Source organism: Pan paniscus, chromosome 16 (assembly GCF_029289425.2).
Source record: "Pan paniscus chromosome 16, NHGRI_mPanPan1-v2.0_pri, whole genome shotgun sequence".
In the NCBI taxonomy this organism is placed as follows: Eukaryota; Metazoa; Chordata; class Mammalia; order Primates; family Hominidae; genus Pan; species Pan paniscus.
In genome coordinates, this window is record NC_073265.2 from 53,655,399 (window position 1) to 53,682,000 (window position 26,602).

The following is a 26,602-nucleotide window of genomic DNA, read 5'->3' on the forward strand; positions in this document are numbered from 1 at the left end:
AAGAAGAAAACACAACCATGGAATCAATGTTGGCTTTAGAGTTATACTCGAGCTCAGATTTTGTTTCTATGGTCTAATTTCTTTTTCTTTTCTTTTTTTTTTTTTTTGAGATGGAGTCTTGCTCTGTCGCCCAAGCTGGAGTGCAGTGGCATGGTCTCGGCTCACTGTAAGCTCAGCGTCCCAGGTTCACGCCATTCACCTGCCTCAGCCTCCCAAGTAGCTGGGACTACAGGTGCCTGCCACCACGCCTGGCTAATTTTTTGTATTTTTAGTGGAAACAGGGTTTCACCGTGTTAGCCAGGATGGTCTCGATCTCCTGGCCTCATGATCCGCCCGCCTCAGCCTCCCAAAGTGCTGGGATTACAGGCGTGAGCCACTGCGCCCGGCCACTGGTCTAATTTCTAACTGTGTGAACTCAGTAAATTTATAGTCATCTCTGAACTTCAGTTACTTTATCTGTAAAATAAAGATAATACAAACTGTCTTACAGGGTTATTGCGAAAATTAAATAACATGTATACTAAGTGACTCAGCATTTAGCAGGTTCTCATTAAACTGAAACTGTTCATTTTTTCTGCCCCTTTTGTGAAATTTTCTTTTTTCTTCCATTATTTAGTGTTTAGTTTTGATAATATAAACGTATATTTAGGCTGGCATAGTGGATCATGTCTGGAATCCCAGTACTTTGAGGTGCTGAGTTGGGAGGATTGCTTGAAGCCAGGACTTTGAGACCAGCCTGAGCAACATAGTGAGACCTGCCTCTCTACAAGAATTTAAAAATTCAGACACAATGGCATGTGCCTGTTGTTTCAGCTATTCAGGAGGCTGAGGTGGAAGGATCGCCTGAGCCTAAGAGTTTGAGACTGCAGTGAGCTATGATCACACTACTGCACTCCAGACTGGGCAACAGCATTAGATCCTGTCTTGAAAAAACGTATATTTAAAGGTAATATTGAGCAAATGTATTTTTCACTGAGAAGGCATTTTTATGTCACATTCTTAAATACTTTGGTGCCCTTAGTGAACCAAATTTTTATAAAGGAAGAAAAGATCCCTGCCATTTATTGAAAACCTGTCATGTGTCAAGCACTGCTTACTGCTGTACAGGTAAGGCCTGGACTGTGTACTTGTTTTCTGTTGAAATGAAGGCTCCAGGCCATCAGGCCAGAACCAGATCTTCTGATGTTTTGTTCTTTGTTGCACACTGGTACAACTAATTTGTATTTAGAGGCTGACACCATTTGACTTCCTTATTGAATTTCAGGAGTGGAGAATTCTGGAAAGGTGGACATCTCTACCAAGGACCTTCTTCCTCATCAAGAATTGCGAATTAAGTCTGGTCTGGAGAAGGCTATCAAGCATAAAGACAAACTGTTAGAGTTTGACAGAACTAGGTATGAAAGGGTTAGAATAACAAATGCTAAGAAATAAACTAATCCACAGATTCTGGCCGTTATTTTGGTACTTGATACCTTCTCAAAGTGGAGTGTGAAAGAGTTTATAGTAAAAGAAGAGCCGGATGCTCTACATAGGAGGCCTACATCTTGTTTTTTAATCCACGTTTGAATAATATAGGCTCCCACGAAAAGAATCCTGTCCTGTAGCATTTTTTGATTCCTGGCAAATGTTAGTATATCCCCTGGACAGTTACGTGAGTTGACAGAATTCACCACTTGTTTTACTTGTAGCCATTCATTCAGTCACCTGTATTAGAGTACCTGTTATTTGCAAACTGTTAGGCTGGGCTCTGGAGAATCTGTAAGGAATTGCCTCTGGGAGAACACAGGTTATGCCCTATCATAGGAAGGCATGATTTACCCTTGTCCTTTACTTTGACTAAATTTGTTTTTTGATTCAATAATCAGTATATTAAAATGCAACTAAATTAGCTTTATACTACTGCATTATTATTGTTTAGCCCATTGACTTCTCTTTAGGAGATAGATTTATGATAATTCTGTTTTTGACTTCCTCCTTACTTACATTTTTTTTTTCTTTTGAAAAAAATATTTGTTGAAAACCAGTTAGTGGTAAAAAATGTTTGGATAGGATTTATATGCTCCCTTCTCAAATGACTCTGAGGGTCCTCAGAGAGACCCTGAATCTCTTGTAACCTGAGAGTCTGTTGCTGACATTGTAATCTTTTGATGGGACATTCCTGCTACTTCCAAACCATTTGCTATGAATACATGAGATAAGATTTAGAAAACTATTCCTTAAATAAACCCATCACAAGGTGTATAACTCATATTCACTCTTCATCCTTTCAGTATCACATTTCACCCTACTCAGTAAAACGTATTATTAGAAATAGAAATGGAAGCCGGGCACGGTGGCTCACACCTGTAATCCCGGCACTTGGGGAGGCCGAGGCAGGTGGATCACGAGATCAGGAGATCCAGACCATCCTGGCTAACACAGTGAAACCCCATCTCACTAAAAATACAAAAAAATTAGCCAAGCGTGGTGGCAGGTGCCTGTAGTCCCAGGTACTCGGGAGGCTGAGGCAGGAGAATGGCATGAACCCAGGAGGCGGAGCTTGCAGTGAGCCAAGATTGTGCCACTGCACTCCAGCCTGGGCAACAGAGTGAGACTCTGTCTCAAAAAAAAAAAAAATTACAATAATAGAAATAGAAATAGAGTGCACTTACTTTTTGATAAACAAAGTGGAAAAGGGTCTCTCCCTATTGTTGCTGTTTTGCTGGTGTATTCATGGATACCAGTTTCATTATCTAGGTTTTTGTATAAGACCAATTTCCACCAGGCACAGTGGCTCACGCCTGTAATCCTAGCACTTTGGGAGGCCAAGGCAGACGGATTGCTTGAGCCTGTAAGTTTGAGAGCAGCCTGGGCAGCATAGCAAAACCCTGTCTGTACAAAAAATACAGACATTAGCCAGGAGTAATGTTACATGCCTGTAATCCCAGCTACTTGGGAGGCTGAGGTGGGAGTATTGATTGAGACTGGGAGGTGGAGGTTACAGTGAGGCGAGATTAATCCAGTGCACTCCAGCCTGGGTGTCACAGCGAGATTGTCTCAAAAAAAACAAAAAAATTCCTCCAGAGTACTGTTAAAAAAGTTTCTACTCTAAGTCTGCTTTATTTTTGTTTTTTTTTTTTGATCTGCCAGGCTCGGCCTCCCAAAGTGCTGGAATTACAGGTGTGAGCCACCGTGCCTGGCCTAAGAAGACAAATTTTTTTTTTTTTTTTTTTGAGATGGAGTCTTGCTGTGTCGCCTGGGCTGCAGTGCAGTGGCGCCATCTCGGCTTACTGCAAGCTCCGCCTCCCGGACTCACGCCATTCTCCCGCCTCAGCCTCCTGAGTAGCTGGGACTACAGGCACCCGCCACCACGCCCAGCTAATTTTTTTGTATTTTTAGTAGAGACGGGGTTTCACCGTGTTAGCCAGGATGGTCTCGATCTCCTGACCTTGTGATCCGTCCGCCTCAGCCTCCCAAAGTGTTGGGATTACAGGTGTGAGCCACCGTGCCCGGCTGACAAAATTTTTTTATAATTCTAGCTGAGTGTGAAAATTTGAAGCCAATATATGAATCTAACTTCAGTATTTCCCTTATGTCTATTTATGTCACTATTTGTAATTATGGGGAAACTTAATCTTAACTGGATTTATGACATCGGAGTAATCACTCAACTTCTATGAGCCCCAGGTTTATTATATGTAGAATTAGAGAGTTAGACCATCAAGATTCCTTCCAGGTTTTAGTTTCTCTGTCAGTATGATCTTAGAGATAGGCCTAATTGTCATATTTTGGAACTTGGCCCCAGTGCATTAGTGAGAGCCTGCAAAGTGGGGTATAGGTAATGACATATAGTAGTAGGGTAATAGAATGTCTTAAGAGTAAATAGTTGGCCAGGCACAGTGGCTCACACCTGTAATCCTAGCACTTTGGGAGGCCAAGGTGGGTGGATCACGAGGTCAGGAGTTCAAGACCAGCCAAGCCAAGATGGCGAAACCCCATCCCTACTAAAAATACAAAAATTAGCCAGGCATGGTGTTGCGCCTATAATCCCAGCTACTCAGGTGGCTGAGGCAGAGAACTGCTTGAACTGAGGAGGCAGTCACACCACTGCACTCCAGCCTGAGCGACAGAACGAGACTCTGTCTCAAAAAAAAAAAAAAGGTAAATAGTTAAGCTACAGAACTGAGACTTCAGCATAGAACTCCAGTAAGCAAATAAGCCTAGCAAGAATAGGCTGGATCCCAGTTACAGAGGGACTAGGATACTTAGTAAGCTGTCAAACTTGAACTCAGATGCAGCAAAACCAGGCTGAAGCCCAGCTTTCAGAAGGTAGAGGCTGGACTAATATGAAAGGTAGAAGGAAAGTGTATTATGGTGCTGTGTCTTTTCTTGCCTGAGGTTGAGATAAGTTCTAGGAGCTGAGCCTACACTGGAGATAAAACATATGCAGAGCTTGACCTGATTTTGGAACATATTTGAGATATTAAGTTACCTTGAAACTGTTTTCCAATAATCGGTCCTTATTTGTCAACAGATTACCTAATTACCATGTGTTCCCTTTTTCTCAGTATTCGAAGGACCCAAGTCATTGATGATGAGTCAGATTACTTTGCCAGTGATTCTAACCAATGGTTGTCCAAACTTGAGCGGGAAACCTTGCAGAAGCGAGAGGAGGAGCTGAGAGAACTTCGACACGCCTCTCGACTTTCTAAGAAGGTCACCATTGACTTTGCAGGAAGGAAGATCCTGGAAGAAGAAAATTCACTAGCAGAGTATCATAGCAGGTAAGTGAGCAGCACTAGAAAGGGTCTCAAAGAAGGAATAGGTTGACCATAAAGGATTTTCCCTTTCTAGTGGATCTTTTATTTTTGTTGATTTAAAAAATGTGTTTATTTGGAACAGAAAACATGTTAAGAATAGCTAAGAAAAAATGTTTAAATGAACACTCCTACCAGATAATTACTGATTTTTGTGGTTTTTTTTTTTTTTTTTCTTGAGATGGAGTCCCGCTTTGTTGCCCAGGCTGGAGTGCAGTGGCCTGATCTTGGCTCACTGCAACCTCTGCCTCCCAGGTTCAAGCCATTCTCCTGCCTCAGCCCCTTGAGTAGCTGGGATTACAGGTGCCCACCACCATGCCCAGCTAATTTTTGTATTTTTAGTAGAGACAGGTTTTCACCATGTTGGCCAGGCTGGTCTCAAACTACTGACCTCAAGTGATCCGCCTACCTCAGCCTCTGAAAGTGCTGGGATTATAGGCATGAGTCACCATGCTCAGCAAAAAAAAGTTTTTAAAACAATGAGATATAGTATGGGCACAGAAATAGATCAATGAAACAGAATCCAGAAAGAGATTGGTATGTTTACATTGTGTTTGTATGTGTGCACGGGTGTGTGTATATATGTATGTGAGTTTAGTAATCAATAAAGCTAACATTTTTAATCGCTAAAGAAATAATTAAATATGTTATTTTGGGATAATTGCCTGTTTAGAAAAAAATCTAGGTAATGTCTTTATCTCAGACCATTCTATGATGCTGTAATAAGTTTCACTAAAGAGTTAAATATAAACAATATAAAGGGATCAGAAAGAAATACAGAATTATAGGAGAATATAATTATAGTCTTGGTGTGATAAAGCTCTTCCTAAGCAAGATACAAAATCCTGAAGTCATGAAGATATAAGATATTTTAAATAAAAAAGACAGTACCAAGTTGGAAGAAAATATTTTAAGTGGTTTTAACAGTCAAAGGAACAATATCCATACTATATAAGTAAGAACTCTTGCAAATTAAAAGAAAACAACCAAAAACTCCAGCAGAAAAATGGACAAAAACTAAAAACAATTTACAAGTGGGGAAGTACAAATAGCCAGTAACATTTGAAAAGATGTTTAACTAGCAATCAGGAAATACAGATTTTAAAACAATATATCAATTTTCTTTGGCTCATCAAATTTGGCTTAAATTTTTTTTAAAAGATAATATTGCATATTGTGTGGGTATAGGAAAATGGGGATATTCTGTTACTGTGAATGGGAGTATTAAAATGATGCAGCCTACATACTGTATGATTTTAACTATTCAGTAGTTCCAGGGATTAGAAGAGAGGGAGGAATAAATAGAAGGAGCACAGAGAAGATTTTTAAAGCAGTGAAACTACTCTGTATGTAGTTATAATGGTAAATACATGTCATTATAAATTTGTCCAAACCCATAAATTGTACAATACCAGGAGTGAACGCTAATGTAAACTATGGCTTTTGGGTGATAATGATGTGTCAATGTAGGTTGATCAGTTGTAACAAATGTACCACTCTGGTGAGGGATGCTAATAATGGGGGAGGCTATGTATTTGGGAGGTCTCAGGGAATGTGGATAACCTCTGTATATTCCTCTCAATTTTGCTCTGAACCTAAAACTGCTCTAAAAAATAAAGCCTAAGGCTGGGTGCGGTGGCTCACACCTGTAATTTCAGCACTTTGGGAGGCCAAGGTGGGAGGATCACTTGAGGCCAGGAGTTCAAGACCAGCCTGGGCAACATATCGAGACCCCACCTTAAAAAAAAAAGTCTATTAACATAAATACATAAACAAAAAAGTTACAACTTTTTAGAAGAGAATATTTAAATTGTGCATACTTTTTTTTTTTTTGAGACGAAGTCTCGCTCTGTTGCCCAGGCTGGAGTGCAGTGGCGCGATCTTGGCTCACTGCAAGCTCCGCCTCCCAGATTCACGCCATTTTCCTGACTCAGCCTCCCAAGTAGCTGGGACTACCGACGCCCGCCACCACGCCTGTCTAATTTTTTTTGTAGTTTTAGTAGAGACAGGGTTTCACCGTGTTAGCCAGGATGGTCTCAATCTCCTGACCTCGTGATCCACCCGCCTCGGCCTCCCAAAGTGCTGGGATTACAGGCGTGAGCCACCGCGCCCGGCACTAAATTGTGCATACTTTTGACTTATCAGCTACACACCACATATCAAGATAACAATTTCCTTTTCCCTTGTCAAAGATTTTTTTAAAAATTTGCCATTCTCAGACATGAAAAATAGTATTTCATTCTAATTTTTATTCACATTCCTTTGCTTCAGTTGTATGTTAGTAAGTTTGAGTGTTCTAAAAATGTATTCATTTGCTTTTTTACTATTTCTTTCATAGAGATTCTAGAGTTCTGGATATACTTATCATTATACTGTGTCAAATTTATTCCTCTCTTTCAGACCTCACTCTCCCCACGCTATTTTAGACTTACCTCATCATACAAATTCTTATACTTTTTAAAAGCTTCAGGCCTTTGTTTCTGATTTTTCCTTGGTTTGGAAATTCCTCCCCCAATCTTTGCATTTCACATACCTACCTCTCCCTTGAACCTACATGATACAACATGTTGGATGATGGAATAATAACCACTAAATGGATTGTGCCTGTTTCATAGTAATTATTACATCCCCTCATGTGTGATTCATCATCTATACGGCTTTCTTAAATCTGCCACTTGGATTGAAAGCCTCTTTAAAAAAAAAAAAAGGCCTCTTGAAGGCAGGAACAATGTCTTCCCCACCTTTTAAGCTGCCTTATATATGAGATATTCCTAACAAACATATATTGAATTGAATTGAAGGTCAAGTTTAGCCTTTCCTGTTAGTTGAAGCTTTTCATTATGTTGTGCCTCACAACTATTGTTATCCACAAACGTTTTGTCAAGCATCCAACAGGAGTATTGAATAGAGTAGCAAGTACTGTAGAGCTATAGAATGAATTAAGATAGGGTTCCTTCAGGGCTTATGATCTCTTACTAACTAACCAGTAGGTTTCCACAATCTTTAAATGAAAATCATCACATTCTTTTATAGGTTTAGAGCCAGATATCCAATGCCAACATCATAGGCATGGGATAAAAGGGGATGTATCCAATGATTGTTTAGATAGTGGGTACTATAGGACCTTAGAGAAAGGATTAAGCATTTTTGTGCTGGGCCAGTAGGGTACCTCTTTATAACTTCTGAGCCTTCAAGCAAAGATAGAATGCAGACTAGCAAGAAGGAGTGGAGAAAGGACTGCTGAGTAGGCAGAGGAATAACTGTATAGGTTGTATTGAGAAGATGAGCTGCCGTAGAATACTCTTCTGTGGGTCAGGGTATTCCTAGGCAACTTTTTTTTTTCTTTTTGTGACAGGGCCTTATTGACTATTGCCCAAGCTAGAGGGCAGTGGCACCTTGAACTCCTGGGCTCAAGTGATCCTCCCATCTCATCCTCCCAAGTAGCTAGAACTACAGGTGTGAGCCACCATGCCCAGCTAATTTATTTTTTGTAGAACCAGGGTCTCTCTATGTTGCCCAAGCTGGTCTCAAACTCCTGGCCTCAAGTGATCCGCCCTCTTTGGCCTATGATAGTGTTGGAATTACAGGCATGAGCCACCATTCCTGGCCTCTAGGCAGCTTTTCTGGTCTTGGCATGTTTAATGATCTTGTTGAGCAGGTGAATGACTGTAGCGTGCCCTATGTATTTTCTTGGTATTCTGGAACTTTTATTTTATTTATTTTTATTTTTTTTAAATTTTTTGAGACAGAGTCTCACTCTATTGCCCAGGCTGGAGTGCAGTGGCACGATCTCGGCTCATTGCAACCTCCTCCGCAGTTTCAAGTGATTCTCCTGCCTCAGCCTCCCGAGTAGCTGGGACTACAGGCGTGTGCCACCATGCTCAGCTAATTTTTGTATTTTTAGTAGAGATGGGGTTTCACCATGTTGGCCAGGATGGTCTCGATCCCTTGACCTTGTGATCCGCCCTCCTTGGCCTCCCAAAGTGCTGGAATTACAGGAGTGAGCCACTGTGCCTGGCCATTCTGCAATATTCATTAACTCATATTCCTTAGGGTTTTTGGTGTGAGAAGGAAGTTGGAGTGGGGAGTAGGGAAGGTCATCCATAGACTCCTCTTTATATTCCAAATTTTATTACTATTAAAGCATTTTATGTTGGTGGTAAGCATTCTGAGCATAGAACATTACCAATTGTTGCATCCTTTTGGTTTATTATCACAGACTAGATGAGACAATACAGGCCATTGCCAATGGAACCTTGAACCAGCCACTGACCAAATTGGATAGATCTTCTGAAGAGCCTTTGGGAGTTCTGGTAAATCCCAACATGTACCAGTCCCCTCCCCAGGTTAGTGGACCTTTGCTCTAACTGTTAATAAGAAATTTGGCCCCAATTTTGCCTTCTTTTAAGTATGTCTATTTCATAGACTTTAGATACCAATCAGCTCTCTCAATACACCTGTACCAATCAGCTCTCTCAACACACCTGCCAACCTTATTCTCTGGCCCACACTTTTTCCATTTTTATTGCAGTACTTCTGACAAATTGACTTGTTTTATCTTCCAAGTATTTCCCAAGAAAGGGTTTTGTTAAGTACTATAGAAATTTAGACAGAAATTCCATGGTTCTTTTGTTAATGCTCTTTCTCTTTTTTTTTTTTTTTTTTTTTTTTTGAGATGGAGTCTCACTCTGTTGCCCAGGCTGGAGTGCAGTGGCATGATCTCGGGTCACTGCAACCTCCGCCTCCCAGGTTCAAGCTCTTCTCCTGCCTCAGCCTCCTGAGTAGCTGGGACTACAGGTGCCCGCCACCATGCCCAGCGAATTTTTTGTATTTTTTAATAGAGACAGGGTTTCACCGTGTTAGCCAGGATGGTCTAGATCTCCTGACCTCGTGATCTACCTGCCTCAACCTCCCAAAGTGCCCAGCTATCAATGGGTTTTATAGGGAAGCTGGCATTCATTAAAAGTAAATATTCACCGGGCGCACTTTGGGAGGCTGAGGTGGGCAGATTGCTTGAGCCTGGGAGTTCTAGACCAGCCTGAGCAACATGGCGAAACCCCGTCTCTACTAAAAATACAAAAATTAGCTGGGCATGATGGCGTGGTGCCTGTAGTCCCAGCTACTTAGGAGGCTGAGTCGGGAGAATCACCTGAGCCCAGGAGGCAGAGGTTGCAGTGAGCTATGATCATGCCACTGCACTCCAGCCTGGGCGACAGAGTGAGACCCTGTCTCAAAAAAAAAAAAAGCAAATATTTTTGAAAAATATATGTTTGGGAATGGTGGAGAAAAAAATTCCAGGCAGAATGAATTGTAGGAACAAAGGCATGTGTACACAAAAACATGGGATATAGATATAGGAATTTCCAAGCACACAAATCTGGAGAGGGAATTTCCAGGCAGAAGGTACAACACATACAAAGGCTCAGCAGCGTGAGAGCATTGCAGGTTTGGGGAATCACAAGTAATTAACTATTGTTATGGACTGATAAGTGTATTAGTTTCCTAGGGCTGCTGTAACAAAGTACCACAAATTAGGTGACCTAAAACAACAGAAATTTATTCTCCCATACCTGGAGGCTAAAAGCCCGAAATCAAGGTGTTGGAAAGACTACATTCCCTCTGAAGGCTTTACAGGAGAATGCTTCCTTACCTCTTTAAGCTTCTGGTGGCTCTAGGTGTCTTTTGCCTTGTAGCTCATCACTCTAATCTCTGCCTCTGTCTTCACATGGACTTCTTCCCCATGTGTGTCTCTGTCACTGTGTGCTCTCTCCTCTTACAAGGATACAAGTCATTGGATTTAGGGCCTACTATAATCTAATATAACCTCATCTTAAACTGATTACACCTGTAAAGATTATTTCCAAATAAGGTTGTATTCACAGATTCCATGAAGGTGGACATTGATTTTGGGGGGATACTACTCAACCCAGTACAGTAAGCAACATCTGATCATGAAAGATTTTTTGTCTTATGCTAATGAGTTTAGGTTTTGCCCTAAAGTAGGCAAAGAAGGGTTCTGGAAGAATTTTAACAGAAGATTGGCATGGCTTCCATGCCTACGTAGAGAATGGATTGGAGGGAAGAGTAAGTAAGATTAGAAGCTGAGAAATTGCCAAGGTAGTCATTGCAATAGCACCGTGGAAAGATGATGCCAGCCCAAATTAGTATTAAAGCACTAGTGGAGCAGTAGAGAGTTATTTAAAGACCAAAAGTGGGAGCCGGGCCTGAGATGTAGTGATACACATCTATAGTCCCAGATACTTGGGAAGCTGAGGTGGGAGGATCACTTGAGACCAGGAGTTGGAGGCTGCAGTGAGCTATGATTAAGCCACCACGCTCCAGCCTGGATGACACAGTGAGACCCCATCTCTAAAAAAAAATAATTATCATCATAAAGACTAAAAATGTAGATGAAGAGACCTGCTGGCAGATTCTTTAATAGTATTATCAAAAGATAATGAGGAATTAATTTAGGAAAGTGGCTGTGTAATTAGAGGGAACAGCTGTAGTAGAAATAGAAAAAATAATTTGGGCCTCAAGATTGTTCACATACCAACATTTTATGAAATTATTTATTTCCAGCCAGGTGTGGTGGCTCACGTCTGTAATCCTAGCATTTTGGGAGGCTGAGGAAGGAGGATCACTTGAAGCCAGGAGGTCAAGACCAGCCTGGGCAACAGAGCAAGACAGTGTCTCAAAAAAAATTTTTTTTAAGGAAATTATTTATTTACCCTATAATGGATCAATTCTTTTTCCTCTTTGGTCCTCTGTAAAAACTTCTATCTCCTCTTTAGTATGTAGTCAATTCTGCCTTATGTTTTGAATAGTTATTTATGTGTCTGTCTTCCACTAGGCTTTTAAGTTCCTTGCAAGCAAGAACCGTATCTTTTTCATATTTTATGTCTCCCTAGTTAATGTGCTTTTCACAGTTAGTACTCAATAAATGTGTATTTAATTTGTAAAAATGTGTATTTTTAAGATATGCCACAATTGACAAGAATCATAAAATTGTATGGCAGAAAGATCCTTAGAAATTTATTTAGTCCAACTTCATCCTTTTCCAGTTTGAAAAACTGAAATCTTTAGGGGTTAAATGCCTAGGGTTTCGACTACTACTAGAAGTTTTTTCCTATAAGTTATTTTATGTTCATTTTTATTTATTTTTGAGACAGGATATTGTTCTGTCATCCAGGCTAGAGTGCAGTGGTATGATCACAGCTCACTGCAGCCTCCACCTCCCAGGCTCGAGAGATCCTCCCATCTCAGCTTCTCAAGTGGCTCAGACTACAGTAGCCACGTGCCATCATACCTTACTAATTTGTATATTTTTTTGTAGAGAAGGAGTTTCGCCTTGTTGCCCAGGTTGGTCTTAAACTTCTGGGCTCAAGCGATCCTCCTGCCTTGGCCTCCTTAAGTGCTGGGATTACAGACATCGGCCATCATGCCTGGCCCTTATTATTATTTTTAAAGACACAGGACCTCACCATGTTGCCCAGGCTGGCCTTGAACTTATGGGCTCAAGTGATCCTCCTGCCTCACCTCCTGAGTAGCTAGTGAAGCTACAGGCATGCTTCACTGTGTTCAGCTTTATAAATTATTAATTTTTTAAAAAAGATAACCCCAAATATCATCATGCTAATTGCCTTTATTTTTAAATTTTAATTTTGGAGCACATGGTATCGTTGCTCTGGAAGAAACATTAACCTTTGCCATTCTCTGTCTGAACTGTTGCCAAGACTCTTCACTCTCCTATAATTACCTGTACCTTATAATTCTCTATTCTTTTTATATGATGGGAGCCCTGTTTTAGTAGTCCTCCACCCTCTCTTTCAGGAGACAAGTTCTTCATTTCAGGGTAAGAGAATATTTCATGCATCCAGTAGTCAGAACTGCTGCCTCTGACCTGACAACATCTGTTTGGCTTTGTCATGGTGCCAGCATGTGACACTGCCCCTAAGCACATGCAGAATTGTGGACCAAAATGTTGAACTTTCATTTAGCTCACAGAATTCTATTGAAAAATTATCCAGAACCAAGTATGGATCATTAAGTATAAATTGGAAATAATTATAGCTCTTTTGGTCTGATATTTGTGCTGTTGCTGGAATTAGTAAGCATTGTATGGAGATTTCAACGTTCTAATTATTCTTTAAGATGGGCCTTGTTATCATACCTGAGACTTCTACTGAATGTATACTATCTCTACCCTTTTGGCCTTACTGCAGACAAAGATGGGATTATTTTTCATTTGTTGTTGTTGTTGTTGTTCTGAGACAGAGTCTCTCTTGCCCAGGCTGGAGTGCAGTGGCACAATCTTGGCTCATTGCAACCTCTACCTCCTGGGTTCAAATGATTCTCCTGCCTCTGCCTCCTGAGTAGCTGGGATTATAGGCACCTGCCACCATGCCCGGCTAATTTTTGTAGTTTTAGTAGAGATGGGGTTTCACCATGTTAGCCAGACTGGCCTACAACTCCTGACCTCAAGTGATCCACCCGCCTTGGCCTCTCAAAGTGCTGGGATTACAGGCGTGAGCCACGATGCCCGGCCTGGGTTATATTTTTCTAAGAAAAATGTTCCCAATATGATTTCCTCATTATTAGCATTCGCATCATTTTGTCTACCTACCCCAGATTCTTGCCTTATAAGACAGAACTGTATGTTTGTTTTTCTGTATAGTGGGTTGACCACATAGGTGCAGCCTCACAGAAGAAGGCTTTCCGTTCTTCAGGATTTGGACTAGAGTTCAACTCATTTCAGCACCAGTTGCGAATCCAGGATCAAGAATTTCAGGAAGGCTTTGATGGTGGCTGGTGCCTCTCTGTACATCAGCCCTGGGCTTCTCTGCTTGTCAGAGGGATTAAAAGGTAAGAATAAAAATGAATCTGGGCAGTGGAAGATCTTAGAGTGACATAAATTTAATTTAGAAATATGAATTGGAATTAGTTTTCCTCAATCTAGTGATGATTTATAATACTCTTCAATAAATAGAACTTTGAACAACATATTCATGTTACTGACTTGGTAGCAGTATACTTTAAAATTAATTTCAAAACATTTAAATTGACAAATATAGTAGTAGTTTTTGTACTGAATGGCTTAAACAAACTGAGCATAAAAAGGCTAAGAAACAAAGTCATAACAAAGATAGAAGACTAATTTTTTCATCTTTGGAAGGAAATCTATTGAAAAATCTTCTCTTGGCTTTGCTTTGGAATATACTACTAAGCAACCTTAATAATTTGATCCTATTTGAAACATAGTTTTGATGCCTATTTACTTATTAAGATACCAGCATAACTGATTTTATTTTCCTGTCCATATATCTAACTATTAATCTGGCTAATAATATTGAGAAACTATTTTATTACAAAATCCTTTTCTACAAAAGTAGGGGAAATTGAGATAAGTAGAGGTATTATACAGCTGAGTTACACCTGTTACTGATAATAATATTTAATAGCTTACTATTCCGTGATGTCTTGTGTTTTTTTCTTTTCTTTTCTTTTCTTTTTTTTTAAAGACCGAGTCTCGCTCTGTTGCCAGGCTGGAGTGCAGTGGCGCGGTCTCGGCTCACTGCAACCTCCGCCTCCCAGGTTCACGCCACTCTCCTGCCTCAGCCTCCCAGGTAGCTGGGACTACAGGCACCCGCCACCACACCTGGTTAATTTTTTGTATTTTTAGTAGAGACGGGGTTTCACCGTGTTAGCCAGGCTGGTCTCGATCTCCTGACCTCGTGATCCGCCCGCCTCGGCCTCCCAAAGTGCTGGGATTACAGACGTGAACCACCGCGCCCGGTGTGTTTGTTTCTTAATTCAGTTTTTAAAAATAGTGTTTTTCTTGGCTTTTATTATCCATGTAAATGGAAAACTGTAAAGCACAGAAAAGTAGCTAGAAAAAGAAAGATTACCTATAATCCCACACCAAGAAACCGCTGTTATTAGCATTTTGGAGTGTTTCTATCTTTCTTTTTTTTTGAGACAGAGTCTTGCTCTGTCACCCAGGCTAGAGTGCAGTGGCCTGATCTCGGCTCACTGCAAACTCTGCCTCCCAGGTTCAAGCAATTCTGCAGCCTCAGCCTCCCGAGTAGCTGGGATCACAGGCGCCTGCCACCACACCTGGTTAATTTTTGTATTTTTAGTAGAGATGAGGTTTCACCATGTTGGCCAGGCTGGTCTTGAACTCCTAACATCGTGATTCGCCCACCTTGGCCTCCCACACTGCTGGGATTATAGGTGTGAGCCACTGTGCCTGGCTTCTTTCTTTTTTTTTTTTTTTTTTTTGAGACGAAGTTTTGCTCTTGTTTCCCAGGCTGGAGTGCAATGGTGCGATATCAGCTCACTGCAACCTCTACCTCCCGGGTTCAAGCCATTCTCCTGCCTCAGCCTCCTAAGTAGCTGGGATCACACGCATGTGCCACCACGCCTGGCTAATTTTGTATTTTTAGTAGAGACGAGGTTTCTCCATGTTGATCAGGCTGGTCTCAAACTCCCGAACTCAGGTGATCTGACCACCTCAGCCTCCCAAAGTGCTGAGATTACAGGTGTGAGCCAATGCGCCCGGCTGTTTCTATTTTTCTTGTGTAAATTGTTAAATGGTGAGAGCATGATATATATGTTTGTGTTTTTCTTCTTTCACTTATCATTACAACATATGTCTTTTGCTTCTTATTTCTTTTTTTTTTTTGAAATGAAGTCTCACTCTGTCGCCCTAGCTGGAGTGCAGTGGCGTGATCTCAGCTCACTGCAAGCTCCGCCTCCCAGGTTCACACCATTCTCTTGCCTCAGCCTCCTGAGTAGCTGGGACTACGGGCGCCCGCCACCATGCCCAGCTAATTTGTGTGTGTGCGTGTTTTTAGTAGAGACGGTGTTTCACCGTGTTAGTCAGGATGGTCTCGATCTCCTGATCTTGTGATCTGCCCGCCTCGGCCTCTCAAAGTGCTGGGATTACAGGCGTGAGCCACCGTGCCAGGCCATTTCTTATTTTTTTCTATTAGAATTTTATATGCCTGGCAATGTCCCAACTCATAACAGTAAAAATACCTTGTATTTAAATAGAATTTTAGTTTTCAAGGCAGTAGCTCTATGAAATACACGCATGTGCTGCATAACGACTTTTCAATCAGCAATGGAACACATGTACAACAGTGGTCCCATAAGATTAGAATACCGGCCGGTCACGGTGGCTCATGCCTGTAATCCCAGCACTTTAGGAGGCCGAGGTGGGCGGATCACAAGGTCATGGTGAAACCCCATTTCTACTAAAAATATAAAAATTAGCCAGGCGTGGTGGTGTGTGCCTGTAATCCCAGCTACTCAAGAGGCTGAGGCAGGAGAATTTCTTGAACCCGGGAGGTGGAGGTTGCAGTGAGCCAAGATTGCATCATTGCACTCCAGCCTGGGCGACAGAGTGAGACTCCATCTGAAAAAAAAAAAATTATAATACTATGTTTTTACACTACCTTTTATTTTCTTTCTTTCATTTTTTTTTTAAGACAGGATCTCGCTCTGTTGCCCAGGCTGGAGTGCAGTGGCATGATCTCGGCTTGCTGCAACCTCCACCTTCCAGGTTCAAGCATTCTCCAGCCTCAGCCTCTCGAGTAGCTGGGATTACAGACGTGCACCACCATGCCCGGCTAATTTTTGTATTTTTAGAAGAGATGAGGTTTTGCCCTGTTGGCCAGGCTGGTCTCAAACTCCTGACCTCAAGTGATCCACCCGCCTCCACTTCCCAAAGTGCTGGGATTACAGACATGAGCCACCATGCTCAGCCTTTACTGTACCTTTTCTATGTCTAGATGTATTTACATACGCAAATAGTTAACCACTGTGCTCCAGCTGCCTACAGTATTCTGTACAGTAACATGCTGTACCAGTTTGTAACTTAAGAATAAGAGGCTGCCGGGCATGGTGGCTCACGCCTATAATCCCAGCACTTTGGGAGGCCAAGGTGGGTAGATCACCTGAGTTCAGGAGTTCAAGACCATCCTAGCCAACATGGCGAAACCCCATCTCTACTAAAAATAACAAAAATTAGCGGAGCATGGTGGTGCATGCCTATAATTCTAGCTACTCGGGAGGCTGAGGCAGGATAATTGCTTGAACCCAGGAGACAGAGGCTGGAGTGAGCCGAGATTGCCTGGGTGATGGAGTGAGACTCAGTCTCAAAAAAAAAAAAAAGAGCAAGAGGCTATACCATAGCCTAGGTGTGTAGTAGGTTATACTATCTAGGTTTGTGTAAGTTCAGCCAATGAAATTGCCTAAAGACACATTTCTCAGGACATATCCCCATTGTTAAGCAAGATGTGACTGTAGATTAGGCCAGTATTATTATAGTCTTTGACAAATGAGGATACTGAAGCAGGCAAAGGTAAAATGGATTGCCCTGAAATATGAAGCTAGGTGATGACAGAGATGGAACTAGACTTCTGGTTTTCAGAGTGCTCTTTCCCCTCTACTGTTCAGGCTTCAGACATTTCTCTACTTTACTTAAAAGCAAATGATTATCAGCATTTAGGCATAATCATTTCTACTTTGGTAGTTTCACTATTAGCTGCCATTTCTCTATTGTGTTAAGGTGCACTACACCTTTTCTCCCCTCTTGAAGGTCAGGTTTCCTTGCTTTGGCTCCTAATTGTTTCATAGTTCATGTCTGTAAACGCCATTAGAACAAGTGCATGGGAATCCGCTTCTGCTCCAGGATGATCAAACCCTCAGATGTCTGTTCTTCTCATTGAGTTTTCTGCAATTTAGGTGTCTTGCTTTTCCAAAGTAGAAAACTAAACAACTTGTCTTCTGCTAAGGGAATCAGAGTGTTTACATTTCTCTCATCCTATTTGGATCTCTTATTCAAATTTTCTCACAGAAGCGAAAGTATGAGCAGCATCTAGTACACAGTCACTTTATTTTAATCCCACAGAAATAAAGTAGGTGGTTTTGCCACATTTGTGGGACCATTTTCCCAGTAATTCTTCAGGTTATTTGGCCTAGAGGGAAGATATACATTGGTTCATTCCCCATATCGTGCACCTACTGTGTGCCTGGCACTCTTCCAATTTATCTATATTGGGAAACCAAGGATATGAAAAATTCATGACCCCATTTTCCATTATAAGAATGGGATAAGAGGGATATATTATCAAGGTACTTTATTTAATTTGGTGGGAGGGGAAAGAGAAACATCTTTTTGTAACCCTTGGAAAGTAGCAATTAAATTCTCCTGAATACATTCTGTTATTCTCTTTACAGGTTTTTTCAAACTAGTCCACAAGTTGTTTAATAATCCCCAAAGAAAACCCCAAATACAATTTAAAAATGCAAATGGAGCCGGGCACGGTGGCTCATGCCTGTAATCCCAGCACTTTGGGAGGCCGAGGTGGGCAGATCACAAGGTCAAGAGATCGAGACCATCCTAACATGGTGAAACCCCATCTTTACTAAAAATACAAAAATTAGCTGGGTGTGGTGACACATGCGTGTAGTCCCAGCTACTCAAGAGGCTGAGGCAGGAGAATCGCTTGAACCCAGGAGGCGGAGGTTGCAGTGAGCCAAGGTCGCGCCACTGCTCTCCAGTCTGGCAACAGAGTGAGACTCCGTCTCAAAAAAAAAAAAAAAAAAAAAGCAAATGGGTGTGGTTCTAATTGAAGAGTAAAGATAAGCGTTTTTATTTACTTAAATTATTTTAAATAATAAATAAAAAGTAACATTCTTGGGAGTTATGTGTAGATGAGGATTTTTCTGTCAGGTTGGAGAACAAATCAACTGATCTTCTAGGGAAAGGTTAGCCTTTGACTCAAGGGCAAGGATTTCCATATCTCTAATATGATTTATATGCCTTGAAAATATAGGATTTGTATTGTAGAAGCACCAAGACTGGTCAGGGCTCCAAATCTGAGTTGTAGGGATCAGGTGAAAAGCAGTCAAGAGTTGAGAGAGATGACTTGTCGCTATTCTGATGGAGGAGAAATTAGTGGACAGAGTTCATCCTCAAGTGAAAGGTATTGTGAGAGAAAAGTGTTTTTGACAAAAGATACTGCTCTTGGGAAGGCATCATCTATAGACCTCTTGGTTCAACTGGATAATTTGCTATAGGATTTGTTATATATTATGGGATATTCCAGGAAACTAGAATTTATATCCTTCCCACTAAATTTCTATTTGTTTAAGGGTGGAGGGCAGATCCTGGTACACCCCCCACAGAGGACGACTTTGGATAGCAGCCACAGCTAAAAAACCCTCCCCTCAAGAAGTCTCAGAACTCCAGGCTACATATCGTCTTCTTCGTGGGAAAGGTAACAGCCGCATATTCTCCTTTCAATTTTACTTTATGGAGAGAAGTCATTGACGTTCATCTTCTTTCACTTCCTTCTTTCTTTGGCTTTTTCTTTGTTAAAAGAGACTTTTAATCTTTGTATATGTTTGTTTGTTTAGTGGTAAATCATTGACAGCGTTCAAAGCATTAATCTGTCAAAACAGTGCAAATAAAAATATCAATTTCCAACACAAGAAATCAACTAGTCTTAATTTTTTTATCTGAGAAAATCATCTTCTTTACTCTAAAGGTAAAATGACTAGTGTAAACTCTGAGATCCTTACATTGGGAAGAACAACCACAAATAGGAATTTTCATTGAGAGTGGCCTAAATAGACACCTACTATTGGATTTGTACAAATCAAAGTTGATTGACTTAAGCAACGTATTTTGGGAATCACCCCAAGAATACTAACTTTGGATCCTTAAAAAGACTTCTGACCTTTGGGCATCCTGTTTTTCCTTTGTGTTATCCAGCTCATACAGTTGTTTTGAGGGTAGAATAAAAGGACAACTACACAACCATCTTTAAAGGTTTTTAAGAAACAAGGCTTAAAGAATCACTAGGAATAAAAAGTTCATGCTTCCTTAAAAGCACTTTTCTTTTTTATTTTTTTTTGAGACAGAGTCTCGTTCTGTAACCAGACTGGAGTGCAGTGGCGCCATTTCTCCTCACTGCAACCTCCGCCTTCCAGGTTCAAGTGATTCTCCTGCCTCAGCCTTCCGAGTAGCTGGGACCACAGGCGCATGCCACCACACCCAGCTAATTTTTTGTATTTTTAGTAGAGACAGGGTTTCACCATGTTGGCCAGGCTGGTCTTGAACTCCTGACCTCAAGTGATCTGCCTGCCTTGGCCTCCAAAAGTGCTGGGGTTATAGGTGTGAGCTACTGAGCCCGGCCTAAAAGCACACTTCTATTCCTATTGATACGGACTGGCTTGTTTTAAAGACATTCATTCTTATGGTTTTAACCACATTTTGATGTTTTTTTTTTCTTGTCACCTGTAACTGCCTTACTTTGCTTCCAAAACTCATCACTGCCAAACTCCAATCTGATCCAATGGCGTATAGTAGAATCGATTTGTATTAGGATGAATTTGTGGGGTCCTTGAACTTTGATGGTATGAGGGCAAAGGAAAAATTTTCTAGCTTAACATGTGGATAGTGGACTAAGCGAGCCACTCACTAGATTTTTTTGCTAAAATGCAAACAGTTGTGCCAAGTAAATTTCACTGTTTTCCTTATGTCTACAAATAGATAATGGAAAAAGTTATTAATGTTTGTTCAGAATTGAAAACAGATTCCTGAGTTCCAAGATCACAAAGAAGGAAATTTATTCAATATTTTTGTTATTCCTGATTCAGATGTGGAATTTCCTAATGACTATCCGTCAGGTTGTCTTCTGGGCTGTGTGGACCTAATTGACTGCTTGTCCCAGAAGCAATTTAAGGAGCAGGTGAGTAAAGAATACTTTTTTTTTTTTTAGAGACAGGGTTTCGCCATGTTGGCCAGGCTGGTCTTGAACTCCTGGCCTCAGGAGTGCTGGGCCTCTTAAAAGTGCTGGGATTATAGGCGTAAGCCACCACACCCAGCCTGGTGCATATAAATATCTGTATAAAAAGCTGTTTCCAGGCCGGGCGCTGGTGGCTCAGGCCTGTAATCCCAACACTTTGGGAGGCCAAGGCAGGTGGATCACAAGGTCAGGAGATCAAGACCATCCTGGCTAACACAGTGAAACCCCATCTCTACTAAAAATACAAAAAATTAGCCGGGCGTGGTGGCACGTCCCTGTAGTCCCAGCTGCTCCAAAGGCTGAGGCAGGAGAATAGCTTGAACCCGGGAGATGGAGGTTGCAGTGAGCTGAGGTCCTGCCACTGCACTCCAGCCTGGGCAACCGAGTGAGATTCCTTCTGGGGGAAAAAAAAAAAGCTATTGCCACAATGCAGCTAACAAGTATATAGGGTCTTCATCCCTTACCAAAACCTTGCTTCTTTTGAAGAAACCCTTGATTATCCCTTGAATTATTTTGATGGGGGGGTGGGAATACTAGGATCTGTTATTGCTAATTCTGGAGCTTTTGGTCCAGGCTACTGAACTCATGATAGGCAAATGTATTTGACTCTGATTGCCAGGACTGTGCCATATTTGGGAGGAGGTATGTGTATTTATGTATGAATGTACATATGTATGAATGTACATATGTATGCATTTATATATTTTAATTTTTATCACTAAAGATTGAACTGACAGGTCGGGCGCAGTGGCTTACACCTGCAGTCCCAGCACTTTGGGAAGTCAAAGCAGGTGGATCACTTAAAGTCAGGAGTTTGAGACCAACCTGGCCAACATGGTGAAACCCCGCTTCTACTAAAAATACAAAAATTAGCCTGGTATGGTGGCGCATGCCTGTAATCCCAGCTACTCAGGAGGCTGAGGCAGGAGAATTGCTTGAACCTAGGAGGCAGAGGTTGCAGTGAGCTGAGATCGTGCCACTGCACTCCAGCCTGGGCGACAGAGTGAGACTCTGTCTCAAAAAAAAAAAAAAAAAAAAAAGATGGGCATGGTGGCTCACGCCTGTAATCCCAGTGCTTTGGGAGGCCAAGGCGGGCAGATCATGAGGTCAGGAGATCAAGACTATCCTGGCTAACACGGTCAAACCCCATCTCTATAAAAATACAAAAAAAATTGCTGGGTGTGATGGCACGCGCTTGTAGTCCCAACTATTCGGGAGGCTGAGGCAGGAGAATTTCCTGAACCCAGAAGGCGGAGGTTGCAGTAAGCCGAGATCATGCCACTGCGCTCCAGCCTGGGCAACAGAGCAAGACTCTGTCTCAAAAAAAAGAGAAAAAAAAGATTGAACTGATGTAACTAAAGTACATTTTTGAGCAGCAGAGGGAGCCGAAAGACTTTAACTTAATTAGAAAATTCCTGAAATGTAGGACCTTTATGTTTAGACACAGAACTAGCAGAAATCCAAAACAGGAAAAGTCCATCCTTGAAGCACAAACAGTCTTACCTATCAGTATGGTTTTCCTGTTCTTTGAACAGTTGCTTTAGATAATAGGGCTTCCACCAGTGTGCTGAAGAAAAAGAGCTTCAGTTTCATTTTTCCCAGCAAATTCTCTTTTTCAGACTTACTTACCTTTCATTACTGTTATTACTGTCTACTGTTTTCCTTTACTGTTCCCAGCCATTTTACCCTCTCTATTCTTTACTCTTTATTTATTTTTTTTGGAAACTGGGTCTCACTCTGTCGTCCAGGCTGGAGTGCCAATCTTGGCTCACTGCAACCTCTGCCTCCTGGGCTTAAGTGATCCTCCCACCTCAGCCTCCCAGTAGCTGGGACTACAGGCACACACCACCATGCCCAGCTAATTTTTGTATTTTTAGTAGAGACAAGGTTTCACCATGTTGGCGAAGCTGGTCTTGAACTCCTGGCCTCAAGTGATCCACCTGCCTCAGCTTCCCGAAGTGCTTTGATTATAGGTGTGAGCCACTGTGGCCAGCCTACTGACTGATTTTAACTAACACTTGTTATCCCTCTAGATTTATGTCTTTCATTTCCTTGTGAGTTACCTCCTCTGCCTCCTCTGATTATGTGTGTGAGTACAATGCATGCATTTTGGTGTGAATTTTGAGTTCTTGCGTTTTGTTCTTCCCTTAGTATCTGATCCAGATCTAGGCAAAACCATAGACACATGGAGGCTATCCCCCGCGTTTTGTTCTTCCCTTAGTATCTGATCCAGATCTAGGCAAAACCATAGACACATGGAGGCTATCCCCCACACTCTTGTGCCTGCACTATCCCTCTGAGCCTTTTGCCCATTTTTTTCAATGTCTACTTTCTTCCTCCCCCCTCCTTTTTTTCCCCCAGTCTAGAAGTAATATTATAAAAATACCTTACACTGGTGTAGGCTTTACAGTTTTAGAGATTCACAGTCGTTAACAGCTTAGTATAACATACTGCATTATGTTTTCTTCCTGGGATATGTATTTGCGTTCTAAAAGAGAACCCAGGAGCATCTGGCAGTGTGGATGATGGTTTTTGGCAAGCGGCCTTGCTTTATTTTCTCATCTATTGATCAAGCAAACTACCACCTGATACAAGGTCAAATGATTTCAATCTCTAGATAGCCAATCTTCTTTGTGCCACAAATTTGTGTAGAGAAGGGTAGGAAACTATAATCCTGATCTATGGAATACTATGAAGGTTACAGGAATTAGAAATCTAATTAAAACAAGTCTTGTTGATTTCCGAAGGATACCTCTTTTTCATGATACTTCTCCTTTAACTTATATTGTATCTCATTTCCTGAGGTTGCTTTGAACAGCATGTAGAAGTGCAGGAATCCTCCCATATGTTTCCAGCTAGAGGTGCTGGCAACTCTCTTTATGAATGTCTCTGATATATAACATTAAAATATAACAGAAGCCACTAGGCTTCATCAGACATGGGAATCCCATACCCATTTTCCCTATGGTTGGCTTTTCTGTAACTTTTTCCCACTGTTTCTTTTTTCTTTTTTTTGAGACGGAGTCTCACTCTGTTGCCCAGGCTGGAATGCAGTGGTGCAATCTTGGCTCACTGCAACCTCTGCCTCTCAGGATCAAGCGATTCTCTTGCCTCACCCTCCTGAGTAGCTGGGATTACAGGCACATACCACCACACCTGGCCATTTTTTTTTGTATTTTTAGTAGAAGCAGGGTTTCACCATGTTGGTCAGGCTGGTCTCGAACTCCTGACATCAGGTGATCCACCCGCATTGACCTCCCAAAGTGCTGGGATTACAGGTGTGAGCCACTGTGCCTGGCCTCCACTGTTTCTTTTCTGTGTTTAAGGGTAGCATATGAATTTATTTAGAATTGATGTTAGCCCTATTTTTATCTTATTTATTGAGTAAAGAGTTTATCAATTTTAAAAGTTGTAGCTTTTGGGTTGGGCGTGGTGGCTCATGCCTATAATCCCAGCACTTTGGGAGGCCGAGGCGGGTGGATCACTTGAGGCTAGGAGTTCGAGACCAGCCTGGCCAACATGGTGAAACCCCGTCTCTACTAAAAAACTACAAAAATTAGCCACGCGTGGTGGCAGGAGCCTGTAATCTCAGCTTCTGGGGAGGCTGAGGCAGGAGAATTGCTTGAACCTGGGAGGCAGAGGTTGCAGTGAGCCGAGATTGTGCCACTGCACTCCAGCCTGAGTGATAAGAGCAAAATTCTGTCTCAAAAAAAATAAAATAAAAATAAAAAAAGAAATGTAGTTGTCTAATCTGTTATACCAGCCTCATTCTTGTTTTCTGAATGAATGAGTTGAGAGTTTAGGAATAATGGCTCTTGACTAGCATTTACCAAACTATTCCATGGCATAGGTGTTCTCTGAAACACAAATTTGGGAAATATCTTTGGATTAAACAGATCTGTTTACTGTAGAACATCTCAGAGCCCTTAATATGCTAGTGTGGATTATGACTCTCTGTGAGGTGGATATAACATGCAGTGTTCTCAAAACTTTGAGCATAAATTAATCCCCCACCCGCACATGCACTACCTATTTACATACTACAGAACTGGTATCATGGTATTTACAGTTTAGGAGTGTTAGTCTAAGTATGCTTGATTTTTCTGTATTCTCATAGGTCAACTCACTGAGAGAGAACCATCTAGGAAGTAGTTTCCTAACTGTGACCTGTGTCTTCCTTCAGTATCTCCATATTCATTTATCACCCAGTTGAATTGCATTTTCTTTGAAAACTAATGTGGATCTAGTAATTTTTACTTCAACTGAAACTAACTTCCTGTGTGACTTGGACCACATTTTGCCTTTACATGCTGTTCCTTTTTCTTTTCCCCCCAAAATCCAGTAATTTACTTCTGACCTCACATTCTTGGCCTTTCTTTGATAAGTTAAAATACACTAAACCCTCACTATTTTTGGCATAGTGTGATCATTTAGTCCTCTTAAAAAAAGAAAATCGAAAAGGTTTTGTTAGTGGTTGTTTTAAAATCAAGTGCACTACACTGTTAAATGGCTTTTAAAAATATGTGCTTTCTCCTGAGCCATGAACTAGTCTTCCTTTTTATCTTCTAAGATTAGTATGGCCAACATGACTAATTTGTGCCAGAAAAAATTCCTCTAGATCCTCAACCCTCCTGAGTAATGGCAGAGGATCAGCCTAGAGAAGGTAGAAGTGATATAGAAAAGGCTATGGGTTCAACTCAGGGTAAAAAGGTAGATGAGAGCCATCTCGTTAAAGCTTCTCCTGTGATTCCCCTGGAAGGAGCCCATGCCGTTTGCCAGCATTTTATCTGCCAGCAGCAGATGTAAGCTCTCAAAAACAGCAGGGAGGATGTTGACTGCAACAATGCATCAAGGCTGTGGTTTGTAACCTCAATAGTAAGGCAGTTAAAACTTTTTTTTTTAACAAAGACATTTTGATTGCCAAATCCATAACCATTAGCAGCTGTGGTTTGAACAGTTCTCTAGACCTAACAAGTTTTCAAACAAAAAGTTGAGTTGGTGGCTTTTGTTTCTACGTGTCTGTGTTGTGTTTGTGCTATTTATATCCCTGCCTTCAATAGAAAATCTGATTTGTCTGAAATCTCCAAGGTCATTGATTATTCTATTTCTTCTGAACTGAATCCATTCCTTTCCTGCCAGCTTACTGACCCTTTAGTCTATTTGATCTTACAGCTTTTACAATAGCCAAGACCCTATCTTCAAGGAATTATGCTGAAGCAGTTATACTGCTGGGTGCCTGTTTCCAATAATTGACGGCAGTAGACTTGTAGTCTTCCAATAGGGAAGAGAATATTACTTGTTCCTTTTTCTAGAAAAGTATCTTCAGGATCTAGGAGAATTTGCTGGAAGAAAAGTAAGCAATTTTTAAAAATTAAAAAAAAAAGAGTATCCAAGCAACATAGATCTTCAGGAAGATTCCAAGTATCACTTCATTTGTGGAAATCATCAGCTTCTATCACCAATGAATTGTCTGTGAGTCTGAGAGGTGAGAAATTAGAAAATGAAGGATTTAATAGTCAGTATTCAAACCAGGCACTGGAATTCAAAATGCAGTCCACAAATTCTCTTTTAAAATATGTGAAAATGTCCTGTCTGTTGTACTGAGAAAATCTGCCAATATATAGACCTCAAAATATTCCGATAACAGCCCTCACGATGAGGGCTGTTATCTGAGACTCAACAAGAAGAAAAATTGTTATGTTACTAACAACTAGCTTAACCCTGGACAATTCATTAAAATCACAGCTCACTTGAGTGAGATATAGGGAATGTAGTTTTGGAATTCTCTTGAAGACTGGAACATTGACAGGCTGGGCACGGTGGCTCACGCCTGTAATCCCGGCACTTTGGGAGGCGGAGGCTGGTGGATCATGAGGTCAGGAGTTCAAGACCAGCCTGGCCAACATGGTGAAACCCTGTCTCTACTAAAAATACAAAAAAAAATTAGCTGGGTGTGGTAGTGGGTGCCTGTAATCCCAGCTACTT

The 26,602-nt window shown here is 41.3% G+C and overlaps 1 protein-coding gene across 2 annotated transcripts in view; it reads left to right on the forward strand.

Annotated features, from left to right (window-relative positions):
• TRIP4 (thyroid hormone receptor interactor 4) overlaps positions 1–26,602 on the forward strand; it is a 68,164-nt gene that overhangs the window by 17,357 nt on the left and 24,205 nt on the right. For both annotated transcript variants that reach the window (XM_055098285.1, XM_003827953.5), the window contains exons 6-11: positions 1,265–1,394; positions 4,548–4,763; positions 9,016–9,142; positions 13,474–13,661; positions 18,960–19,084; positions 20,469–20,560. In XM_055098285.1, coding sequence (XP_054954260.1) covers positions 1,265–1,394; positions 4,548–4,763; positions 9,016–9,142; positions 13,474–13,661; positions 18,960–19,084; positions 20,469–20,560 — 878 coding nt within the window. The remainder of the gene's footprint in view (positions 1–1,264; positions 1,395–4,547; positions 4,764–9,015; positions 9,143–13,473; positions 13,662–18,959; positions 19,085–20,468; positions 20,561–26,602) is intronic.